The sequence below is a fragment of the Desmodus rotundus genome, chromosome 7 (genome assembly GCF_022682495.2).
Source record: "Desmodus rotundus isolate HL8 chromosome 7, HLdesRot8A.1, whole genome shotgun sequence".
In the NCBI taxonomy this organism is placed as follows: Eukaryota; Metazoa; Chordata; class Mammalia; order Chiroptera; family Phyllostomidae; genus Desmodus; species Desmodus rotundus.
Window position 1 is genome coordinate 643,237 of NC_071393.1, and position 23,956 is coordinate 667,192.

A 23,956-nucleotide genomic window follows, 5' to 3' on the forward strand; every position below is an offset into this window, starting at 1 on the left:
GGAGATCCAGAGCAGACGGGCAGCTCGGCCCCAGCCTCGCCCGGCTCAGCCCTTCCTCTCTGGAGGCCAGTGTCTGCACTTGAGGAAGCCCACCCTGAGTAGGCCCCACCTTCGCTTCCTCAAAAAAGTTCACTGATACCTCTCTGTGAACTTTCGTTTCACATTGTGGTTAGGCTTTTTGGTAATTCAATGGGCTATTTTTAACTTACAAAAACATGTAGTTGAAAAAAATGCAAACCCTACCACTCAACATTAGAGATAGCGCCCAATTAAAAAAAAATACGGTGAAAGGACTTGCATAGACATTTCTCTGAAAATTTAGGTTTAGAAATGGTCGACAAGCCCATGAAAAGACGCTGGCGGTCACCAGTCACCATGGACATGCAAACCCACCGTGCACAGTGTACGGGGCAAAGACACAGAGGCTCACCTGCGCTGCTGTGTGGGGAAACCGGGTGGGGACAGAAATGGCGTGGCTGCCATGCAGTCTGGCGCTGGTTCCCTGAAGTTGTACAAGGAGTCACCTCATGACCCGCATTCCCCTCCTAGGTGAACCCCTGGAGAACCCAGAGAGGCAGGTGTCCCCCAGGGCCCAGCAAGCAGATTCTGCTGGGACATGGTTAGGGGACCAGCCACAGAGCCCCAGCAGCGCCTTGGAGGTTTGCTCCCCAAGCTGAGCCGGACTGTGTGCAGGGCCAACCCAGGTGCTGCTGCAGGAGAGCAGGATGCTGGGGCAGCAGGTGCGGTAAGGGGGGGCAGGGATGAGAAAGCAGGTGCCAGATTGGAGATAATGACAAACACCAACCCAACAATTCCAACATTTTATTTCCTTGAATGGATATTACACAATTTAACACAACTGGCATGGGGTGGGGAGGGGAGCCACACAAAATTCCTCTTGAAGTGGACTGAGAACCAAGTGCTCTCTCACGGAGGGCATGATTGGCTGGTGGCCCAGGGGACACACCTGGTGCCACTGCACGAGGGGCTGGGAAGCAGGCCCCGCCCCCCGGGGCAGACCTGGAGTCCCACCAACCACAAAGCAATAAATAGGAACGTGTCCTGTGCAGCAAGAAAAATATAACGTCACTGGTGATGAGAAAATAAAGTCACCGGGCCGCTCCTAAGTCCCAGCACAGGGCGATATTCAAGTATTGCAGAGAAACACACACAGGCCTGACTGGGCCTGTGGTGCAGACCCGAAAGCCCTGGCCAGGTGCCTGGGCTCGCCAGGCTTCCTCCGCACTCCGGGGCACACCTGAGGGGGCGGAGCAGAGCTGGGCAGACCAGAGAAGCCCCCTGGAGCCAGGAAGTTGGCCCTCCCTGACCCCTCTGACCCTTCTGATGGGGGCCAGGACCTGGTGGGGGGAAAGGGAGGAGGCATTTGACATCAAAACCTACTGGGGAAGCTGGATGAGGTTTTTGCACAAAACGTGCCCCCTCACCTGCTCACCATCTTCTCAGCAGGGGTCTCACTGCCCCAACTGGGAGGGACAGTGGGATGGCCAGCCATGCAGGCGCTCCAACCTGCATGGGTCCCCCCACCTTCCAAAACAAAACGTCGTAACTAAACACCCACGAGTTTTCTCCTTTAAACAAAAAAAGAGCTGCAGAAAAATAAGACACAGTTTACAAGTGAAGTGTGAAAGACTGCCACGTCCACTCTGGGTTTAGGAAGCTCGTCATGTCATCCGGTGTGTCCCTAAAAGAACGTTTAAACGAGACGCTGTGTCTCCCGAGGGCCGGGCAGCAGGCACAGCGGGCTCTTTCTATACGTATGTATGTGGCGTGTATGGCCATGTGCACACGCCTCTAGTGCAGCAGCCAGGGCTGGGTGCGCAGTCCTGGCACCCGTCCGCCTGCGTAAAGTGCTCGGTGATTCACAAAGCTGGGTGGTGGTCTCGGGGTAAGAAAGGGGCCAGGAGCCTGCACCTTTTCCTGGGCGGGCCCCGGGCTGGTCTGGAGGCTTTGGCTTGAGTGGGTCCCAGCTTGTATGGCTGGAGTAGGGGGTTGCTCACATGTCCCCATCTGCTCTGGAGGCAGCCAGGGGACTGGCCTGGGTTGAGGTTCCGTGCAGGCCCTCCAGTGCCAGCCAGAGCCCAGGAAGCAGCCGTGCCTGGGGACCTGACTCTGGAAGCAGGCCAGGGAGGCTGTGCTCCCCCAGCACTGGGAGCAGGCCCCAGGAGGCAGGCTTGTCCCTAGCAGCCCACCACGGGATCCGTGGAGAAGGTCCGGCTGCTGGGGCCCGGCGGGCGGGCTCCCGAGAGGTCAGGCACAGAGGCCGGTCAGCAAGGCCCGGTCAGCAGGGCTGAGAGTCTCCGCTCAATGCACAGCTTGCCTGCGGGGAGGTGGGGAGGAGGGCCAGTGAGCGCTGCCCCTGCCTTCGCCCTTGCCCCTCCCCGGGCGAGCCGGCACTCACACTTGGCGACGTTCTCCACATCCGCCTGGCTGGAGAGCAGCGGCTGCAGCCCCTCCATGAGCAGCAGCGCCTTGTGGTAGCGCCGGACGCAGTCCTCCCGGCGGTGGAACATCTCGTCCAGGGCGGCCGACTGCACCTGCGCGGCCCAAGGCACGGGGCGTCTAAACAGCTGCCCGTGCGGCCGTGGGCAGCCAGGGGCTACAGGTCGGACCAGCAGCCACCCCCCCCAAGGCAGTCAGGGCTCACCCCTGGGGGGAAGGCAGACTTTCCTAGAACGTCCGTTTGGTGTGTGTTTTAACTATGCAAACCAATGGTCTCAGAAACAGGCACTGCCTCCGGACTGCTCTCTTGAGGCAGAAGGACCCCAAAGGCTCAGTGGCCCCACAAGAGCAGACCAGGCCTCCAGGCTAGGGACCAGTACCGGTCCCTTTGGAGGCCCTGTCCCCACCAGTTGGGGAAACTGAGTTTCAGGGAGGCTGTGGCCAGGGATGCGCCCGGGCCATGGAGCCTGCTGGGCCTGGAGGGGCCCCAGGCCACCTGTGACTGGGGACTGCATGGTCCCACATCCCACCTCCAGCCGAGCGGTCTGACCATACCGTGTGCACCGCATGGCTGAAGATCAGCTTCTCGGCGGTAACGCTCTGGATGCGGTCCAGGAGCCGCTGCTTGTCCAGGAAGAAGCGCTGCAGGCGCAGACTCAGGCCTTGGCAGGACAGCACGCTGGCCTTGTACAGCTCGTTCAGCTTCCGCACCACTGCACAGGGGACGTCGGCCGCGCTGAGGCTGGCCTCAAGCCACGCGCCGGGACACACTGCTGCTCCCCCACTGGGCTTGCTGCTCTCACCGTCTCTCCCCACGGTCACCTGCCCTCCTGGACCTCGTCCCGGATTTTCATGCTCCCAGGGCTGGGGGGTTTGGGAGCCCATACTCACCCTGCTTCACGGTGGAGGACAGGCAGAGCTTGCCAGCCCGGATCTGGTCGATGGCGGTCTGGAGGGCAGAGGACAGCAGCTCGGCCACCTTCAGGTAAAGCACCAACTGCTCCGCGAAGCTGGCGGGAGGCAGGCGTGTCAGGTGGCTGGGGCCCCACGCCCCGGGCTGCCTCCCTGCGCCCCGCCAGGCACGCCTACCCCCACTCTCGGCTCAGCATGCTGATCTGGTCGGCCACAACGCTCTCCTGCAGCTGGTACTCAGGGCCCCCAGCTGCCTCGCTGGCACTGCCCTTCAGGGCGGCGATCTCCAGGACGTGCTGGACGAAGACGAGCGTGAAGCGCAGGCCGTGCAGGATCTCCGTGTGCTCTTGCTGTGGGGGTTGGACGGGAGTGCTCAGGGGGCGCTGGGGCCAGGGGCCAGATCCCCAGGGGCCCCTGCTCCACTCCCTCCCTCCCCGGTCAGAGCCCACACTGCCCTGGACCCCGTCCTGCCCCAGGGCACACAAACTCCAGCCCGGGGCACCCCCAGCTCCCCCTCACCTCCATGAGTGTCTCCTCGGGGAGGTCAGGGGCCTCAAAGGTCACAGCCCCCTCCAGGTTGGCAGCCACAGTGTCGGCAAAGCTGCAGCAGTGGCCAGGGGCCAGGGCCTCGGGGGTGGCCTCGCTGCAGGCCCCAGACGCCAGGTGGCGGGTGGAGGCGCCAGCCGTGCTGAGGGAGCTGGAGGAGCCCACTGTGGTGGTGGTGGGGGTTCTGATTCAAGATGCGGTCTTGCTTCCCCCGTCCCCTGGACTCCATGACACAAACCCCAGTCCCACCCTCTCCGGATGGGCTGGGCCTTGGGCCTCAGTCTACACTCCGTCCGTCCCCCTGAGCGGAGCCCACAGTGGGGGGCTTGCCCCCCGGCCCCGCTTGCTGCAGGGGGGCACGGAGTGTGGAGGCAGGGCTGCGGGGGCCTGTCTTTGTAGCCTAAACTGAGCCTGGGGAAAACCCTCACCCAGGACTCCGGACCCCAAGAGGAAGGCCATCCCAGGGCAGCTGGACACAGAGCTGGTGTCCTGGGCGCCCAGCACTGTCCCACCTGCAAGGGGCACTGTGACGGTCCTCACCTGAGAACATCCTAGCACGGGGGCCCTGGGGTGGTGTGGCCCCACTGGGGGGCGAGCCCACAGTGAACACCACGGGGGAAGGGCTGCTGGCGCCCCCAGCACGTGTGCCGGGCTGCAGGTTCCCTCCGAAGCCAGCAGAGGGCGCTGTGGGAGTGAGAGGAGGTGCTCAGGCCTTCTCCCGGCCCCTGCTGACCATCTCCCTCCTGCTGACCATCTCCCTCCCATACCCCCCCCTCCCACCCCAACCCCACAGCCTACACTGGCCCTGCGCACCAATTTCCATGGGCTTCTCATGCAGGCTGTCGGAACTGCCCGAGTCTGGGGCCTGTGTCCCAAATGCGGCCTTCAGGAGCAGATCGGTGAGGCGGCCAGTGCTGAGGGACCTGCAGGGCGAGGGCAGGGGCTGCGATGAGCCTCCGGGGGGGCCAGAGGCAGGCTGGCCCGCCCCCGTGACTGGCTCCCCCAGCCATTGGCCACCAGACACAGAGCTGCACACACCTACCCAGGGTGGCCACTGTCACCGCAACGGACAAGCAGACAGAGAGACCCAGAAGGGCCACAGAGGGACTGAGTGACCGACAACACGGGGGTGGGAGCGTCCACTCACCTGCCAAAGGGGCCCTTGGTGTCCTCGGTGGGCCGCAGGCCAGGGCCCTGGAAGGGACTGGCCTCCGAGAGGTCCGGCAGCGTGCGGTTCCGAGGGGGCGTCATGACCACACCCTGCCGGGCCAGGAGGGTCAGCAGGTTCTGGGAGCTGGGCGTCTTGGGGAAGTCGAACGCCGGCACGGCCTGGGGGAGGCGGGGGTGCTGAGAGCAAAGCCGGCCCAGAGCCCCACAGCCCCCACGCCTCGGCCACACCACTCTGGGCCGGAGGGCACTGCCACACACGCGGGGCACACTCTCGTGTGCACACACACGCATGTGGGCCCACGCCCACATGGCAACAGCGCAGGGTGGCTGCAGGTTCTGGTCCCATCTCGCTGCGTCCAGGAGACAGACTGAACAGTCTCCCGGTGGTGGTGGCCTGGGCGTCCTGGGGCTGTGGGGCACGGGGCCAGAGTCGGGACACTTGCTCTGCTAAGGGCCACAGAGCAGATGCTGTGGCTTTGGGGACCCGCCTCTGTCCCAGGAACACAGCCACCAGCAAGACTTGGCACTGAGGGCACTGCCTCCGGATTTGGGGGCCTGTGTCCTGTGGACACAGGGGCTGGGAAGAAATGGACATTCGCCCACCATCTGGAACTCGAGGGTCCTGTTACCTTGGTAGGGGAGCCTAGGATCGGGGGCAGGGGGTTCCGCTGCAGGAAGTCGGGCAGCTTGGGTGAGCCACGCAGGGGTCGGCAGGACTGCAGCACGTGGGGCAGCTGCGGGGGGCTGGCCGGCGGGTGGCCGAACACAGCCCCCAGAGGGTCCGTGGGGGGCTTGGGCAGCTTGGGGCGGACGATGTGCAGGTCGGACAGGTTGGGAGCGCTGTGCAGGCGGCTGCCCAGCCCAGCAGTGCGGGGCGAGTGCTCGGGCACTGAGGAGCCTGGGTAGGACAGGGCGGCCCGGTCACTGTGGTCAGGGGGCTGCTGGGCCTGCTCCTCCACCCTGCCACCCGGGAGCGTGTGCAGAGCCCCCAAGTCTATCCGTTTCACCCTTTACCCTCTTGGCCACCTGAGGGGCGGCACTCCACTGTGCACCCGAGGCGACGGGCACAGAGCAGCTGAGACACCCGCCCAAAGTCACACAGTGTGGACAGGAGGTGCAGGGAGGCTGGGATCCCACAGCTGTCTCCCTTCCTACCCGCCTTCCTCTTGTGTGGAGTGAAGGCTTCGAGAGCAGAAAAACAGCCACCCCAGGCGTGGGACTGGGCTCCTCTCCCCTGCCCAAATCCATGATCACCCCCGGGGCTGGTGCCGCACCTACCTGGACGAGGGGACCTGCTACCCCGCATCTCGGCTCCTTGTGGGGAGGGCACCCCACTCCAGCCCAGGCGCTCGGGGATGGTTCCAACTTGAACAAAAGAGGGTGCCATGGTCAGTGCCTGGTGGAGGTGACAGGCACCCCCCCAGCCCATCCATGCAAAGACGCCCAGTCCCATCCCAGTTCAGAGGCTGCACCCACCAGGGGGACAAGGACTCACCTTGGGGAGACGGCGTGTAGGGCCGGCCACCACCCAGGGAGAGCTTCCTGGCCAGGGCGACTCCGTGCTCAGCATGGGGTGGGGGTGATGGACTGGCCCGTGCAAAGCCCAGGGGGCTGGTGCTGACCGACCTGCGGATAGCGGAGGACCTGGGGACATGAACAAGAGCTAGGAAGTGAGGCCACAGCTCTGACAGACGGCTCATCCCCCTCACCCTCCCAGATGGAGGACAACTGCAAGGTGGGGAGCCCCAGGGTGTCCCCTGGGGCACCGTTAGGCCCAGGGTCGAGGGGTCTGCCAGGACGACCGTTAGCCCACAGGGCCTTCTGTGAGTTACTGAAAAGGTGCCCCCCCATGACTTCTGTTGGAATTCGCCACAATCGATATGGGTTTTGCCAACCGCACATACTTTATTGACATCTAGCAGACAGCTGTCAGAAACCTGGAGCAGGGGTGTCCAACCTTTTGGCATTTCTGGGCCACACGGAAGAAGACTTGTCTCGGGCCACTCATTAACTTCACAAACACCAACGACAACCGATGAGCAAGAGAAAGGCCCATGCACAGTTCCCGTGATGCCCGCCACCACAGAGAAGCAAAAAAGTCCTCACATAATAAACAACCCTAGTCATGCAGCGGCCTTTTCGATACTCTTTCAAAATCACTGAGCAGGTCCCAAGTGTGTGATCACTAACATAGGGAGTGTGCGTATCTAAGTGACAAAATGTCACTGACGTGTTTTACACCTCTTATTGTAAAAGTAACAGGGGGCCGCGTCAAACGAGCGGGTGTGCGGCACTGGACCTGAGGGACGGGCACACCAGTGTCTGGTTTGACAGACGTGGCCGCGAGTCCCAGGGAGTTCTAAGGTGCCCCTCCGATAGTTCGGTTCTAATTTTACTCCTGACTGTGCAGCGCGGGGCATGCGTCTCTGGGAGGACAGGACCCATAAACAGTCCAGCACACAGACCCGACCAAACTTCTCTTCAGGTTGAATGTCAGATCGCAGCTCTACCCATTCCATCTGAAAATCGGCCGGCAACATATCTACACTGACTGAAAAGGAGCCACAAATAGAGCAAAATACTGATTTTTTCCCAGAAAGCTTGAAATCTGTTTTCCAATTCTTGCATCAAATCAAAAAGCAAGGCTGCATGGTTCACAGGGCTGTGTTTAGCCAATGGGTCGAAGTGCATAAAATCGTCTGCCTTCATTTGAGCTTGCCCGGACTTCAGTTTCATTTGGAGCGCTGTTCCGGGTAGAAACACGGTATCGATAAGCTGGTTCTCACCTGGAAGACGCATGTGTAACTCATTTAAATGAGTGGTTAAATCCACCAAAAATGCTCAACCTGTAAGCCGGTCTCATCGTCAAGTTCCAGCACGAATTTGTGTTTCGATACCATAAATGACTTGGTAACGTGTCACAAGTCTTAACATCTTTTCACCATCTGGCCTGGACCCGGCCACCTTACTTCCGAAAAGTGGACGACGTCGCCCTAGTCGGCATCAGTGCTTGGAAGGAATCCTGGAGCCGGCGCTGATTCAGTCCCTCGGCTCTTCCGAAATTCGGTCTTGATGATGATCGCGCGACATTATCCATTTTTAAAGCTTTTGGCATGAATTTCCTCGAGTGCAACGCGGTGACACTCCGTGGAATGTCAGTTTGGGCGGCAGCTGCACCGTCTCCTACCACCTGTACCAGCCCCCCTCGCACCCACACCACCGGGGGCGCCAGCAGTAGCCCCCATACCCGGCGTGCTGACCACGGACAGAGAACATCGCTTTGACGCATCTCTTACTGCTTCACGTGCATCTGTGGACTCAGGTGTGTCTTTGAGTGGCACCGAGACCCACTTCTTCAGTGACATCATATCCGCCATCAACACTTCTGAGGAAAACGGCAAGCGAGCCATGTCTGTGGCGTTGGTGCGAACACCCGTCGCCAAAACACAGAGCTGAAAACCCGCAGCTTCACCCTCCAAACGTCTTCCCACAGATTCTCCAGTTTCTGCAACTCGCCTGGCTACGGTCTGGTGAGACTAACTGGGGTCAGAAACACCCCCCTTCTTTTCAGGGCAGATGTTGTCGGCCACGCTCCCTCCGCGGTGCCGCGTAACGTCGCCATCAGTACATGCTTCCGGTCTTTTTGCATTAAACATGCTTCCACGGAACCAGCTTTTACAGTGGAATCCACCCGAGTCGTAACTTTCTGAAAAACGTTTTGTTGAGAAAACAGACTTCTCTTCAGTTCTCCCATTTTGTCCTTACAACACAAACCTTCATACGCATTGAATTGGCAGCACGCTTTTGCACATAATGCTTTTCAAATCATAGTCTTTGAAAACGTGCACAAATTTCCTGCAAACGAAGCAGAGTGCCTTACTATCCGCCTCGACAAAAAAGCATCCTCTGTCCACTTCTCATTGAATGATCTTCCCTCATCTGTAATTTTTCTTCTAAGACGTCGTAAAAGCCATGTCGGGATTAAAAACATAATAGGTAAGGGACTTTACTTACTTTTATTTTGAACATTAATTGACAGGAAAACAGAAAGCAAGTTTGGGGACCTTCCACAGCCCTCTCGGCTGCTGCTGCAGGTGAGGCAGACGGCTGATTGTAAACCATGGTGGGCAACGTGCCCGGCGCTGCCGAGGTGTGGAGTACCTTCAGTAACCAGATGAGATGCTTACCTGACTCCTAAGTAACATCAAACGCCTAACGTTGCAATGGTAGGTTGAAATGTTATCGATAATCACCGCCTCGCTGAGTCACCACGAGCACATGTGACATCTGACCGTGTCAACTCTATGCTTGTGCTGGGAAGGGAAGAGGCCGAAAGCCGCACACCGCCGTAAAACTGAAGCCACACACGTGTACCAATGGCGAGAGCATATGTGTCACTGCGGCACGTAATCATACCAAAAAAAATCTCATGTCTTAAGTAAATGTACGATTTTGTGTTGGGCCACATTCATAGCCATCCTGGGCCCCACACAGGCCGTGGGCCATGGTTGGACACCCCTGCTGTACTGGCATCTAGCAGACAGCTGTCGTAAACCTAGGACGCTAGTCTGCGTCACGCCACGCACAGCCTGCACCTTGGTGCGTGCAGGCCGCTTGCACCTGTCCAAGGGGCAGCAGCGGGGTGCTCACTACCACCCAGGCCTGGCCCTGGGCCCTGCACTCACCGTGGGGTCTGGTACTGGGTGGGCGACTGCAGGTTCTGCTCGATGCGCTGGTAGTTGTGCACCTGCGTGGGCACTGGGATGGGAACAGATGCTCCGCACCTGCTACTGGAGAAGGGGCCGGCCCGGCTGTGGGGGCAGACGGACAGGGAGGGGTCACTGGCATCGGGCGCTGGGATGGCTGGGAGCTCACCCTGCCACTCTGTGCTCGAGGGGCTTCTGGTCAGGGCTGGCCATGGGACACACTGCAGAAGGTGGGCGAGGATGGCAGGCCCTGTGGGCACTGGGGGCTGATGCCTACCCTGCCCGTAAGCCCAGGGATGCTGGTGGCACTGGCCCCTGGTGGTTCCTACAGCCGCCCACCCCTTGGATTATGCCCTTTCTCCAGTCCCTTCTGCTGGACTACCCACGAGCACTGGGGGACCCATTCCCAGTCCCTATCTACTCACCCTGAGGGGCTGGGGGAGCTGCTGCAGGGTGGGGACGGAGACGGGGTCCGGCCGTGGCTCTCCAGGCCAGCTGAGGCCACCAATGAGCTCCTGGAAGGGCAGAGTGGGTGGGCGGTCAAGAGTCTGCACAGGCCCTGGCCTCTTCCCGGCCCACCCTGCTTGGGTACTGCAGCCTGGGCCTCCCCAGCTGCCTGACCCCCGGCAGGGGCCCACACCTCCCTCTCCCAGGGAGGGGCTGAGCAGAGCTTACCCGCTGCACATCAGGCTGTCCGGTGCGGGCTTGCCACCGGCTGCCTCAGCCACCAGGTCACCTGTGGGCAGGAGAAGGAAAGGCTGGGCCCAGGCTGCCTCCCCCACTGGGGCCCCCCAAGGGCCCCTGCAACCACACACGCAGGAGACAGGGTGGGGAGGTCTCTTCCTGGGCAGGGCCGGGCACCATGCTGGGACCAGCGCTATGTCCCCACTTCAGTCACTCCTCCTGGGAACTCCCGCTGCCTGCCTGGACAGCAGGGCTCTTGAGAGAGATTCTAGGGTCCCTGTCTCCCCCCCAACCCTTCGGCCAAGTGCAGACCGGGCACCACAGCTACTAGCCTGAGCCTGGCCCCCTGCAGGACCCAGACCCCAAAGCCGCCTGTCTTCCCTCTGCCCCCTTGCGCAGCCCGAGGCTCAGCCTGGGTCATCGCTGCCCCCAGGAACACCCAGCCCACTCCGATCCAGCCCGGCCTGGGAAGTGCCAGCGTCCAGGCTGTGAGAGGAACTGAGGACTCCAGGGTAGAGCTGTGGGGGGCCAGGCCCATCCCAGAGGTCTGAGCAGGTGCTCTGGAGAGGTTCTCCAGGCCCAAATGACAGGAGGCACCAAACGTGGGTGCTAAGAGGAGAATCAGGCAGGGTGGGTGCAGATGGTGAGGCTGGGTCCTCCAACCACCCATGGACCACGGGCAAGACTTGGTTTTGACTCTGCGGCCAAGCTGACTGGGCAGGTTAGCTCCCAGAAGCCCACTGAGAGCCACCAAGGGCCCGCAGGTGGAGATAGGTCTGCTGCCACGCACACAGACCCCCCGACACATCGGCCACGCCCCCCTGCCCCTGGCGCCAGACCGCAGAGGCCCGACCTGGAAACTGCGCAGGGACCATGACAAAGTCATCGGTGTCACAGGACGAGTCCTTGCTGCTGCCACCTGAGTCCCGGGAGCCCTGTAGGAAGCCGGCGGCATCGGCTGGGGAGGTCAGTGTCTTCTGCAGCTGCTGCATCTCCCCCAGGGACTGGGGTCAAGAGAGGAGGCTGCTGAGACTCTGCCCAGAGCCGGGTGCTGCCCAGGGCCCTGTCCATTCCTCTCCCCAGGGGCCACACCACCCCTTAATGTCGAGACACCACACGCAGGCTGGGCCTGGGCCCCACAGGGGCAGTCACTGTGTGCTGCCACCTCCCCCGCCCGGGGCACTCACCGGCGGGGAGGCCAGGTGCGAGGTGGAGCTGCTGCTGGAGCTGCTGCCGGAGCCGGAGCTCGGGTACGAGGGCACAGGCACAGGCGGGGCTGCGGGGGTGGGTGGTCAGCACCTCTTCCGCCCTGTGGACCCCGCCTGGGCTGCAGACAGCTGCCCCCAGCACACAGGGACCCAGGAACCAAAGAGGAGGGCACCCCCACCCCCAACCAGCTGTACCCAGGCTGGAGGGGGCTGAGGACCCGGACACCCAATGCCCTAGGCAGGGGCTGCGGCCCAGGGGAAAGGGGGGGGGTGGGGCATGGGGGCACAGGGCCCTTGGGGACTCACACTTCTTCACGGAGGCGGTGGCATCAAGGAAAGGGTGACGGAAAAACTCATCTGCAGGAGGTGAAGGGGGAGCCAGACCTCAGGACCCCGACCCCGGGGTTTCTGGGCGAATGGACACCCCTCACCGAGGCCCAGCGGGCCTTGCCTCCTGGCCCAGCCGGCACCACGCCTGGCACAGACAGAGCTGGGCTCCAGCGCATCTGGCCCGGGCCCGCCTGCCCCCCAGGTGTGGTTTTCCTAGCACAGTTCCCACTGGAAACCGGGTCACCCAGCCTGTGCTGCGGGGACGGGCTGCAGGCTGCCCTCACCAAAGTCCATCCGGTCCCTGTGATTGCGCTGCAGCAGGGCCAACAGCAGCTGCCTCAGCGGGGCCGAGGTCTCCCGGGGGATGCTGGTGGGCCAGAGGACAGAGAGGTCAGCCTGAAGGTCTGCCGGGGGATGCTGGCTGGGGGCCTGCCTGCAGGGGATGGGGATGCAGCCAGGGGAGGGGACTCACACGGGCACCAGGGTCTTGTTCTTCTCGTAGAAGAGGCGGAGGTCCTGAGGGCTGCTTGCCTGGTGGGGAAACAATGGTGTGAGGGCCCCAGTGGCACCGGACAGGGCTGTGCACCTTTACACACTTCCAGGCACTGGTCAGCCCTCCCCTCATCAGGCTGAGGAGCATGGGGACCGAAGGAGGGCAGCCCCGCAGCTACATTCTATATGAAGAGGCGGCTGGGCTTGGGCAACTCCGGGCGTCTGGTGCAATTGGTTGTTTGCTTCTTGAAATTAGGCAGGTACCTGTGCCCCACACCTGAAAAGCTCCGCCCTCCCCCTGGGCAGCGCACCATGGGAAAGACCTGGCACGTGCGTGCTATTCATTTGGTCCCTCCTTGAGTGCTGCTGAGTGCCAGGCACAGGTCGGGGTGCATCAAGCCAGCGCCCACCCTCCCGGGGCTGCTGTGCCAGCGGGGACCATGAAGGAAATGGGAGACTGTGTTGGGCAAGCTGGCAACAGAGCTAAGAGCTGCCCGGTGGTCCATGCGGCCACTACAGGATGCATAGGCCTACAGGGCAGAGTCCCACCACAGGGCAAGCCCCTGCTTTCCAAACGTGGGGTGCACCCGAGCTTGGGATCCTGACGCCATTCAGTGGGTCACACCAGGATTAGAACGGGCAGGAGGGAGGCTGTGAACTTGATTCAGGCATGCCATGGACACACAGGTGTGCCCCAGAGCCAGCTGACACTCAGGCCTTGGCCTGGAAGTGACTGCAGAGGTGCAGCTGGGAGGCCACCTGGTGCTAGAGAGGGAGGGCGTGGTTAGGCTGCCAGCCCATCTCCGACCTGGGGCTCGCTCACCTGGAAGGGAGCCTTCCCTGTCAGGCACTGGTACACGATGGTGCCGATGCTCCACAGATCCGCCTTCCCGTCGTAGTGCTGGGACATGATGACCTCAGGGGCCTGCAGGGTGTTAGAAATACGGGTCACGGCCATGGCAAGAATGGACACTGAGTGTGTACTGACCCAGTCTGGTGCCAGCCAATCAGAAAAGACACCAGCCAAGAACCAGCCAATCAGGACAGATGCCAGCCATGTGTCAGCTGATCACCATAGCTGAGGTGGGAAACATCAGGACACCCATACTGGCTAACACACCGCCCCCCACCCCTCAGGGGCCATAGGAAGGGCTCAGCTGTGGACATAGGGGGTGGGCAGCAGGGCTGGGGGCCACCCACCTACCATGTACATGGGGGAACCACAGAGCGTGGCCGCCATCATGTTGCTCTGCAGGTACCGGGCGAAGCCGAAGTCGGCTGCGGGAGGACAGATGTGTGAGCAGGGCAGCTGCGGCTCCCAGCTTCCCCGTGCCTGCAGGCCCCACCAGCCCCAGACTCACCGATCTTGACACGGATGTTGTTGGGGTTGGCGCGGCGCCCGCCAGGGTTGGACAGCAGGATGTTCTGGGGCTTCAGGTCACGGTGGATGATGCCCTTACTGTGCAGAAGCCGCATGGCGCCTGCAATCTGCTGCAGGAACAGCCGGATGGTGTCCTCGCTCAGCGTCCGCATGGCTGTGAGGAGATGGGGCTGAGGGGGTGCAGCTCCCCCTGTGGGGCCACAGGGACCACAGGGACCTCCCTGCTGGACAGGCCGCCACCAACCATGATGGGACCCGCTCCCTGCCCAGCATCACTTGCACCGCGGGTACACGCGCCCATCCACCCTGAGGCTGCCCTGGGCTGTCCCCTCACACCACCCAGCCAGCTCTGACCTGACCTGTGGCACCTTCCCACCCACAGCTCCTTGTTGCTGCCCTGCCCACCTGCTCCTGTCTCCCTGTGACACTCCTCAGCACCTACTCAGGACAAGTCCCCAGCCTGCAGCTTTGCAATGAGCCCTGGGACCTGACCCCCAAGGATCCAGGGGCTGAACAAACCAACCCCAGCAGTAGGACACAGAAGGGGCTGTGTCCCCGCCTGCGGTGCAGTCCCGGGGGGAGACCCGCCCCCTGTGGTGAGCAGGCTGTACTGGGGCCCAGAGTGCTCTGAACAGGCCCAAAGGCCACTCAGAGGGTCTCTGAAGAGGGGACACCAGCCCCCCTTCCATCTCCCTCAGAGGAGCCAGAGGGATGGAAGAGCTGGCTGCCACCACCCGGCCCAGGCAGCTGGTGCATGCTGGTCCACCTCACAGGCTGCTGGGCATGCAGCACCACTCACTGTGCAGGTAGTCAGCCAGGTCCCCGCCGTTACAGTACTGTAAGAGACCAGCAACAGGCCTGGTCAGTGAGCGGGCTGCCCAAGTCCCCCCACCCCATGCCTGGCTCCCAGTGTCCTCTCCCCTCCCCAGGGCAGGCGTCTCCTGCATCCCATGCTGGAAGAGGTGACAGCGGCACCTTCCACCCCTCAGGCACCAGCCATGGCCACTGGGGTGCCCAGGGCACATGGCCCAGGCAGTGCGGCCTGCCCCACCCCCAGTGACAAGGGTCCTTCTGGTCGGGCCTGCAGGGACTCACCTCCATGACCAGATAGACGGAGTTGGCCATTTCCTGCAAGACACAGAAGCGGCAGTGAGTGCTGGGGTGCGGCCCATCCCCGCAGGCCCCTGGAGAGTCTGTCTTGCCCCAGTGGGACCTGGGCAGCCAGCACCCCGAGCATGCCACCTGGGCCACAGGCAGGGGCAGCCAGGGAGCACATGCACCCAATGCCCTGGGGCATGCGTGTCAGGGCTTGGCCAGGAGGTTAGTGGCTGGGAGACAGGACATCGGACAGCCAAACGGGTTCTAGTGTTTTGGTTTTCAGGTCCTTTGCTTGAGTGACAGGAGCAGCAGCCAATCAGAACATTCATTTGCCAAGTCTGGGGAAGGGGCAAAGATCCCAAGAGGTGTCAGCATGGGGTGAGGACCCCACCTTGCAGGAGTGGCCCTCAGTTGCCCAGGTTTCTGTCAAGGTCAGGGCCAGACCAGGCCCTGAGGTTTGGTTTGGTTCAGCTTGCTGTTCAGAATGAGGCATCCTGGCTGGGCAGAGCCACTCAGGGGGAGACCCGAGCCCACGGAGAAGGGATATGGCCAGGGTGTGAAGGCCTTGACCTCAGGCTGAGGAAACTGCTGGGCTCCAGCCTCCAGAATCAAAGACACCCCTAGACCTCGAGGTCTGCACCACCAGGCCAGCTGCGGGGCACCACCAGCACCCTCGGCTCAGCCCACCCCAGGAGATGAAGAGGCCGAGCACCCAGGCCTGGGGGCAAACCCCCCACCCCCACAGTCCTGCGCCACTCACAGGCCTCCCCGGCCACAGGACACTTCCCCTTTGAGGCCACCATCTCCAGGCCTCGGGCAGTAAGCTGAGGCCCGACGGGCCACGTCCAATAGGCAGGCAGGGTGGGAGCCGCTCTATTCTCCTGCCGATGGCCCCCAGCTCTTCCCCAGGTGGGGTCTCCCTCCCTGAGAGGGCTCTGCCAGTAGGAAGGAGGCCCCAAACCCTGTCAGCACCAGCAGCTCTGGGCTCACGGCACATAGCCCAAGCCCATCACCATGGGTGTCTGCTCCATAGGCAGCTGCTGGTACCAGCCCCTGCAGTCAGGGGGCCTGTGAGCGGCCCTGAAGCCCTCAAAGCACCCAGGACCCCTGGGGTCCTGGGGAAGGAAGGGGGGATGACATTAGGGACATTTCTTGGCAGGCTTCAGGGGAGAGTGGATGCCCAGCAGTGGGGCCACCACGGTCCACCCCGCTCAGGCCCCAGGGATGCCCCTGCTCCCCACCTGGCAGGACCACGGACCCCTGCTGGGGCCCCAGGAGCTCAGGGCCTGGGCTCACACCCACATGCCAAGGGCGAGCACAGGGACACGGAGCTCCCAGAGGCTGTGTGAGACTCAGCCCCTGTGCCCCACCAACAGAAGGGGTTGTGTGTCCAGGGTAGAGGCACCCCGGGAGCAGGCTGAGATGTGGGGTATACCCAGGGTGTAAGGCTGACACCGAAGCCCCATGGGGCTGAGCTGGGCGCCCCTGAGACAGGCAGGCCTGCCCCAGCATGCCCCACCTGGTGTTCACAGGCCCTTCACTTGGGGCATGTCCCAGCAGGGACGCAGACCCAGGGTGGGGTGGGCTCCGTCCACAAAGGCAGATCTCAGCCCTGCCGGGCTGCCTGGCAGCAGAGAGAGTGCCTGGGAGCCCCCAGCCCCACCTGTCAGCCCACACCTCCAGGCCAGCTGTGGGGGAGCAATAACACAGGTGCAGGTACCCACTACCCCCATCACACGACCCATGTGTGAACCCAGGGGCACCCATGGGGTGAACCCAGGCTACAGGAGCAGGGTGCAGGCGGGGTCAGAAGGAGACAGAGGATCCGGCAGAGGGAGGTGCCAGAGACAAAGACCCAGAAATAACCCAGGGGACCAAGACACCCAAGCCACCTGCTCCCTAACTGGCCGTCACCTTGACCATGGCCACCTCCAGTAAGGTGCTGAGCGTGCTCCCAAATTTATGCCTCAGCAGTGAGCTCTAAGGGACTCAGTGAGGCTGAGCCCCAGGTCCTGGCCACACAGCCTGAGGGGCAGCGCAGTGGGAACCAGGCCAAGGCGCCCCCAGCTCTTGTGGGTCCTCCCAACAGTCAGCTCTCCAGGGAAGCCCCAAACTCACCTACCAAGCCAGGATGGGCAGGGACAGGCAAAGTGACAAGGACAGAGGCAGGCAAAATATAGCAATCACAGCGCCCAGCCCTGTGAGCCCCCGCACGGAGCCATTCACCAGGACTGGAAGGGGCACCCACAGTGCTTGAGGGCTGCCGGATGGGAGGCATCATGGCCTCCAGATCCAGGGGCACCCACAGAACCCAGGACCTCCCCCAGAAAGGAGGTCCCTGCAGCAGGGTGACAACAGTCCCCTTTGTGCCCAAGAAGCCACAGGGCTTCTGCACCGGGCCGCCCCACAGGTCTGCTGGCTCGCTGCTCCTGGAAATCCCCCAGCCCAGACCCTCACCCCTCCCTGCAGAGGTCACCATTTGTCACCCCCAGGGGACCATCCGGAAGATTTCCTAGGGCCACACAGCCCCTCAGTGAGCAGGAGACCTGAGGTTCTTGGCCACATGGGCGGTGGGGGGGTCCAGCCTGCCCTCCCCACTCTGACCTCTGTCCGTGAGCCCCAGTGGGTCACTCAGCAGAGACCTCGAGCGCTCCCCACCCTGGGCCCAGCAGGACGTCTGGGGTGTGGAGGGTCAGTGGCCTCAGAGGAGAGACCGCAGCATTCAGGCCTGGGGAGACCCCGGAGGACCCGCCCTGGGAGAGGGCACAGCGCAGGACAGGTCCCTCCCAGCTGGGGCCATCTCCCGCCTGTGACCTAGGCCCTCAGAGGGTGGGGTGCTGACCCCACCAGCCCAGGGGCCCAGGGTGCTGCCCAGATAAGCGAGGACACTCCCAAGACAGCTGCAGTGTGCCCTCCACCCCCTGACCCACCCAAGCCCAGCCCAGCCCAGGTGGGGAGAATGGGAGGCCTGCAGCATCCCTGGGAAGCTGGGTGCTTCAGCAGGAGGCTTCGTAGCCGGGCCCCTCTTGGGCTGTGTGGTCACTGCACCCCCTGGCTGGGTGTCCCCCACCGCTCCCCGGGAAGCGTCTCTCTGATCCCCCAGCTCGGAGGGAGAGGTCAACATGACCTTGCCCGGCCCAGCCCACTGCCCACCCGGAACCTAGACAGGCCTCAGGTCCCCCCTCCGCCTGCCCCCGCCAGTGCTAAATTTGGTTTTCACAAGCTTCCCTGGAGACTGAATGGGGCCTGAGTGGGCACCTAGCCAGCCCCCTGGGACTCATTCTGGACTCAGTACAGACACTTGAAGGACCGAGACTTCATCCCAGTGACGGCAGGGTCCCAGAGAGGGCTCGTCTCCCAGGAGGGTCTCCTCGGGGGGCTGGTTCTCGTCCACCATTACAGGGGGACACGGATGTGGTCAGGCATGGGCCCACCAGACCCTGCTGACACCCCAGCCCCACCCTTGGGGCCGTGGTCAGCACCCCACACGCTGCGCAGGGTGCGCGGCCGGTGAGGAGAGGAAGTAGCTGCGAGAGGGCCTGCGACACCGGCCTTGTCACGCAGCTCGCAAGGGAGGGGCAGAGCTGGGCTGGCCCTAGAGTCCTGCCCAGTCCCCCGGACAACCCCCAGGAAGGGCCAACAAGGCAAAGCCTTTAAAGGCATGAGATGCAGCCCGTTCGCCTCTAGGGGCCCTGGGGCAGGGCTGGCCCTGGCCTCGGGCACACAGGAGGCTGCCCAGCTGGGGCACTGAGGTGCTTTGCTTAATCGGATCCCTGCTCCCCCCTGCTGAGCCCACTGTCTGGTGATCTGGGGTTGGCCCAGTGGGCAGGCAGGTGCTAACCTCGTTAACTCCTTGCAGCTGGCCACCTTGGCTCCAGAAGGTGGCAAAGGCCACAGGCCAGCAGGGACAGAGCTGCTCCTGCCCCCAGCTGGCCTCTCCTGGCTCCCTGAGGGAAGAGACGCCGGCCCACCCTGAGGGGAAGGGCCATGGCCTTCCTCGGGGAGTCCCCTTCAGCTGCCGGGGTGCCAGCAGCTCCCAGGGACTGGCAGGCTGGCCTGCCCCTGCAGCCCTCCTCCCACACCCCAGGAGAAGCAGGCAGCCCTCTCACAGCCCAAGGCATGAACTGGTGCAGCCCTGTGGAAAACAGTCCGCGTGTCCCTGCAAGATCCCCTGCCCCAGCCACGCTCCAGCTGTGCTGCGGATTTGACACAGTGCTCACAGGAGCTCTGTCCTGGGCACCACCTAGGGATGCTCACGACACGGCCTTCCCATGACACTGAGGGTGACATGCGGTGGGCACACAGGGCTGCGGCATGGCAGATGAGCGGGGGTCCCTGGGGCTGACCAGGCTCTAGTTCTCACCTCAGCAGCAGGGACACAGGAGCCACTTCACTGAGCCCTTTGTACCCTGCATTCCGCCTTGTCTGCTGTGCGTTGAACTTCAAAATTTTTAGTCAAAAGACGTAGCAGAAACAGTAACACAACCTTGTAGGGTCCAGAGCCGCCAGGACCCTGGGCCTACTCCCGGGCCCCTGCCTCGGGCCCTCAGTGCCACCTGTGCCCTGCCCTCAGGCCGACCTGCTTCACGATGCCCCATCTCCAAGAGAGCCAGGGGCCCGTGAGTCAGCACTGTGCCCAAGGCCCCAAAGTAAGGAGGACTCGTCCCTCGACTGAGGCCTCTACCAGCTGCCACGCACAAGCACAGCGGGCTCTGGATGGTGTGTCGGCCTCAGGAGCTGAGGGGTCCCTGCGGGCCAGGCCCATGGCCATCAGCCCTCCTTCCAGGGCATACGGGGCAGGGCTGGTCCTAGCTGCACAGCCTATAACCAGTGGTGGCCACTGTCCCTGGGCAAGAGCTGGAAGACACTGCCCAGCACATGGGCTGAGACCACGCACTCTGCTCAGTGGGAGGCCAGGGGCTCCAGCTACCTCCCCCCAGGTATGAGGCCTGAGAACAGAGCACAGTCCCAGGGGCCCAGCTCCGGGCACTCACATCAGCCTGACAACAGAACAAAACCACCTCAACAGACGAAACACAGCCACGGGGAGAGTCTGCCACCTAACCCAGAAGGGCTTCCCTCAGAACACACAGTTCCTCCCAGCCCACGGTGGCCACACAGCACTTCCCACACACAGTGGGGCGCAGACCAGGCGCCAAACCCAGTGACCCAAGTGGCCGCCACGGCCACTCCACAGGTGACACCAAGGCACCAAGGGCTGAGCAACTTGCCCGGCCAGGGTCACACAGGTGAGTAAGTGGGGAGCTGGGCGCAGGGCCTGGGCCATCGACCATGGCACTGTCAGCCTCGGTGAATGGCAAACGAGGCGGAGGGTGGACAGCAGCGCAGATGCCCAGGCAGCCACGGGAGACGCTGCACCGCCCCCCGCACGTGAAAACCAGTCTGAGAGAGGCTTCCGCCCACCTCTCAGGGGGACGCCAGGAGCGTCCAGAACCAAGCTGGTGGGGACGTGGGGAGACAAGCCCTCCTGCAGGCGGCACTGCTGCGTGTCCACGGTCCGGCCTCTGTGGACCACAAGTTGGCAAGTGTCTCTGAATGAGAGCATACGTCCCTCCCACCCAGGGAACCCACTTCCAGGAGTCAACCCTAGGGATGCACACACGGCACCGGGAGTGCAAGGACGGCCACAGCCACACCACAACGTGCCAGGGCCCCTCACGTCCCATCAGCGGGGGACTGGCGAGGCCAGCTATGGGACAAGGGACGAGGGACCACCACAGAGCTGCAGCCACAACCGAAACGACAGTTAACATCACGCAGTGTTTCCTGTGACCAGCTTCGGCCAAACGGCCCCATGGTCTGTGTCTCAGAGGAAGAGATGGAGGCACAGAGAGGCCGGGGCAGTTGCCCAAGGACACACAGCCCATCTAAGGGGCACAGCCAGCACTGGAGCTGGGTCTGGGCTCTGAACCTCTGGGCTTACAGGTGTTAACCTCATGGAAGGGATTGGGGCTAATTTTCTTGGGAGGAGGGGCTGTAATTTATTACCTATGGATTAAAAGGGTTGCGTGGAGTGATAGGCACCCTCCAAGAAGCAGAGCAGAGGTGGAGGTGTGGTGGGGAAAAGGCACCTGCCGCGCCGCCCTGCAGGGATCCAGGAACAGTAGGCACAGATGTGGTCCCTCTGGGGGCAGATGGGGCTCCACAGGGACAGGCCCAGGAGTTACCATTCCCCACATCCCATTTTGTACCGCTTCATTTGTTTTTTAAGCCAAATTACTTATTACCTATTTTTAAAAGATGTTTGTTTTTCTTCCTGGGTCCAAGACAGGGGTCTAGGACTCAGGGAACCACCCAACGGCAGAGGAGAGAGGGGAGAGGCCACGCTGGCTACCAAGCACTTCCTGTGGGGGACACCGCAGGGTTGCCAATCCCAGAAGAAGTGGCCTGCCCACGGCCAGGTGTATGGCCCAGCGGGATAGGGAAGGGGAAGGAGGAGGACGAGGGGGAGGGGAGGAGGGGACAGAGGAGGAGGAGGAGGAGCAGGAAAGGGGCCACATTCTTGGCCCCAGGACATGGCATCTCTATGGTGGGCTGCCAGGTACCTACTGTCCCACTAGATCTGAGCCCTCCCCAAGTTACCTCAAGCCATGCCACAGCCCGAAGGCCACAGCCCAGCGTGGAAGGGGGAGGAGAGAACAGGGGAGGAGGCAGGAGGCCACCAAAACACAGACAGCCTGGCTGGGAACTTCCCCTCAGCCAGGGGCTGGTCCTGTGGCTCCGTAAACAGGTTTCAAAACCATTAGTCAGCACTTCGGCCCGAAGATCAGCCGCCTCAGGTTCCCAAGTCCCCAAACTAGACATCTAGGGTCCCGGGGCCTTACTGAGGCGGGTCCCCATCGCCACGCCCTGGAGGCCATGGGGGAACCTAGCTGTGGCCTTCAGGGCCACCTAGGCCTGAGGGGGCCCCATGAAACAGGCAACCACCTCCTGCCCCGCCTGCCCTCCAGGGGTGGCTGGTTCCACCGCCAGCAAGCAGGAATCTCCTGTGGCCCCTCCCCTCCCCCAGTCTGACGCAGGGAGAGACTGGCCAATGCCTGGCCCTGGAGTAATGTCAACAAACAATAGGCCTGCCCAGACAGGTGGGCCAGGCCGGCAGGGTTACCCTGGGCCTGGGCCAATGACAGCACTTCTGGTCAGGGCCAGCAGGTCAGGCCAAGCTATAGCCAGGCCTCACTTGGCCAGTGACCGTCATCCACCTCCCCTGCCACGACCTGTGGCCCCCGCTCCCCTGCCCCCCCTTCCTGGGTCAGGCAACCCAGGAAGGTGGGCACTCCGCCAGCATGCCCAGAGGAAGCGGGCTGACAACAGGGTCTCCAGGTCCCGGTCGGGCCAGACGGAGTGGCCCAGTGCCTTCCTCAAACAGAAGCCGCTAGTCTAGGGCCACCCATCACTGAACAGGGTCTCTCTGGAGCTGGGCTGGCCTAGGACTTGAGCCCCGGGCCTGAGGCTGTCAAGCACTCCCTCCCCACCACCACCACAGCGCAGCCAGAGCTCGAGCCTTACCTGGAAGTCGTACAGAGCCACGATGTTTTCATGTTTCAATTCCTAGGACAAAAACCCAAGTTTCCTGTGAGCGGGCGGCTCACCCACCACCTCTCCCCTCCTGCGTCCAGTGCCCGCTCACCTTGAGGATCTTGATTTCCTTCCCCAGCAGCGTCTGGGACTTGGCGAGGTTCTTTTTGTTAATGCACTTGACCGCGACCTCCACATCGTGCTTCTGAAAACCCAGGGGGATGTTTCTTAGAAGCCGAGAACCCTTTTAAGGCCGCCCCTAGTCCACGAAAGCACGGGACGAGACCGGGCAGTACGGATCCCCGGGGCGTGGGGGTGAAGGGGTGACGGGGTCCCCGGGGCGTGGGGCTGGGAGCTCAGGTGAGAGGTGCCCGCCGCCCTCACCTCTCGGTGGCGCCCCTTGAAGACCACTGCGAAGGCGCCGTGCCCGATCAGGTCCTTGCGCGAGAACTCGAACTTGCCCACGATCTCCAGGCCGCCGCGGCCGGGCTCCATGGCGCGGGCCGGGCGAGCGGGCTGGCCGGGCTCAGGCGGCGGCGCGGGCCGGGGGCAGCGGGCTGGGGGCGCGCGCCATCAGGCAGGCCGGGCCCGCTCCCAGCCTTGCCGCTGATCCGGATCCCACTCCTCCCCGATCCGGTCCTGACTCGGTCTCCGACCCGGTTCCGACTGGGATTCAGACTCGATGCCAACGGGAATTCCGACTCCGGCTCTGGCCCGGGCAGGGAAACAAAAGAGCCACGGCCGCAGGGGCCCAGAACCTGAGACGCCCGCGCACGCGCACTGCGCGCCGAGGGGGCTAGGGCTTGGGGGCGGGACCTTGTGGGGCGGGGCGGGGCCATAGGGCGTGGCCTGGCGGGCGACCGTGTGCTTAGTGGGTGGCGAGGCCTGCTGGGAAGGAAATCCGAGGGGCGGGGCCTATCCAGGGGCGGGGCCTGGCCCTGGGCGGATTCAGTTGTCTGGGGCGGGGCCAGTAGCCGGCGCGCCTAGTTGGAAGTGCAGAGCTAGGCCTTAGGACCCCTAGGGGATGCACGTTTGCCCACTGTAATGCCTGGGAGGTGGCCTGTGGATTCCAGGGCTGGGGAATAAGGAAAATAAATTCTTGGGGAGAGAACAGCTGCGTCAGAGGTTATGCATTTAAAATCGTGTTCTATAGTAAGACATTGGTGGCCACATTGCACCAACCCTAGGAAACGACCCGCAAGTGCATGGAAGAGGAAAGGTGAGCCAACTCTCCTGCATCCTTTCTGTGGAATGACACAGAGCGGATTCTTACACGCGGAGTTGGATAAATGTGCACCCAGGTGGGAAGCACTTCAAAGTCTATGATGAGGCCCTGGCCGGTGTGGCTCAGTGGGTTGGAGCGTCCTCCTCTACCCAGGAAGGCTGCTGGTTAGATCTGGTGGGGAAGCCTTGGAGATGCAGTAGGTGGCTGT

At 62.7% G+C, this 23,956-nt stretch overlaps 1 protein-coding gene across 1 annotated transcript; it reads right to left on the reverse strand.

Annotated features, from left to right (window-relative positions):
- Positions 1–808: 808 nt before the first annotated feature.
- ULK1 (unc-51 like autophagy activating kinase 1) lies at positions 809–23,288 on the reverse strand. Its single transcript, XM_024566944.3, has 28 exons — positions 22,908–23,288; positions 22,636–22,728; positions 22,515–22,556; positions 14,985–15,017; positions 14,689–14,725; positions 13,870–14,043; positions 13,713–13,786; positions 13,332–13,433; positions 12,489–12,547; positions 12,301–12,383; positions 11,993–12,043; positions 11,666–11,754; positions 11,332–11,482; positions 10,470–10,530; positions 10,220–10,309; positions 9,774–9,899; positions 6,584–6,732; positions 6,367–6,453; positions 5,718–5,986; positions 5,066–5,247; positions 4,732–4,841; positions 4,459–4,602; positions 3,892–4,082; positions 3,550–3,722; positions 3,352–3,470; positions 3,016–3,173; positions 2,420–2,555; positions 809–2,338 (listed from the first exon to the last, which is right to left on the reverse strand). The coding sequence occupies exons 1-28, from the start codon at positions 23,016–23,018 to the stop codon at positions 2,286–2,288; spliced, it is 3,147 nt and encodes a 1,048-aa protein (XP_024422712.2). The 5' UTR covers positions 23,019–23,288; the 3' UTR covers positions 809–2,285.
- Between the last annotated feature and the right edge of the window lie 668 nt (positions 23,289–23,956).

Excerpts from the sequence above, each read along its gene's own strand:
- ULK1 (XM_024566944.3), bottom strand. The coding sequence starts at position 23,018 with ATGGAGCCCGGCCGCGGCGGCCTGGAGATCGTGGGCAAGTTCGAGTTC. Across the intron at positions 10,531-11,331 it reads GGTCCCTGCGCAGTTTCCAG|GTGACCTGGTGGCTGAGGCA; the intron begins GTCGGGCCTCTG and ends TCCTGCCCACAG. Across the intron at positions 9,900-10,219 it reads AGCTCCCCCAGCCCCTCAGG|CCGGGCCGGCCCCTTCTCCA; the intron begins GTGAGTAGATAG and ends CTGCCCCCACAG.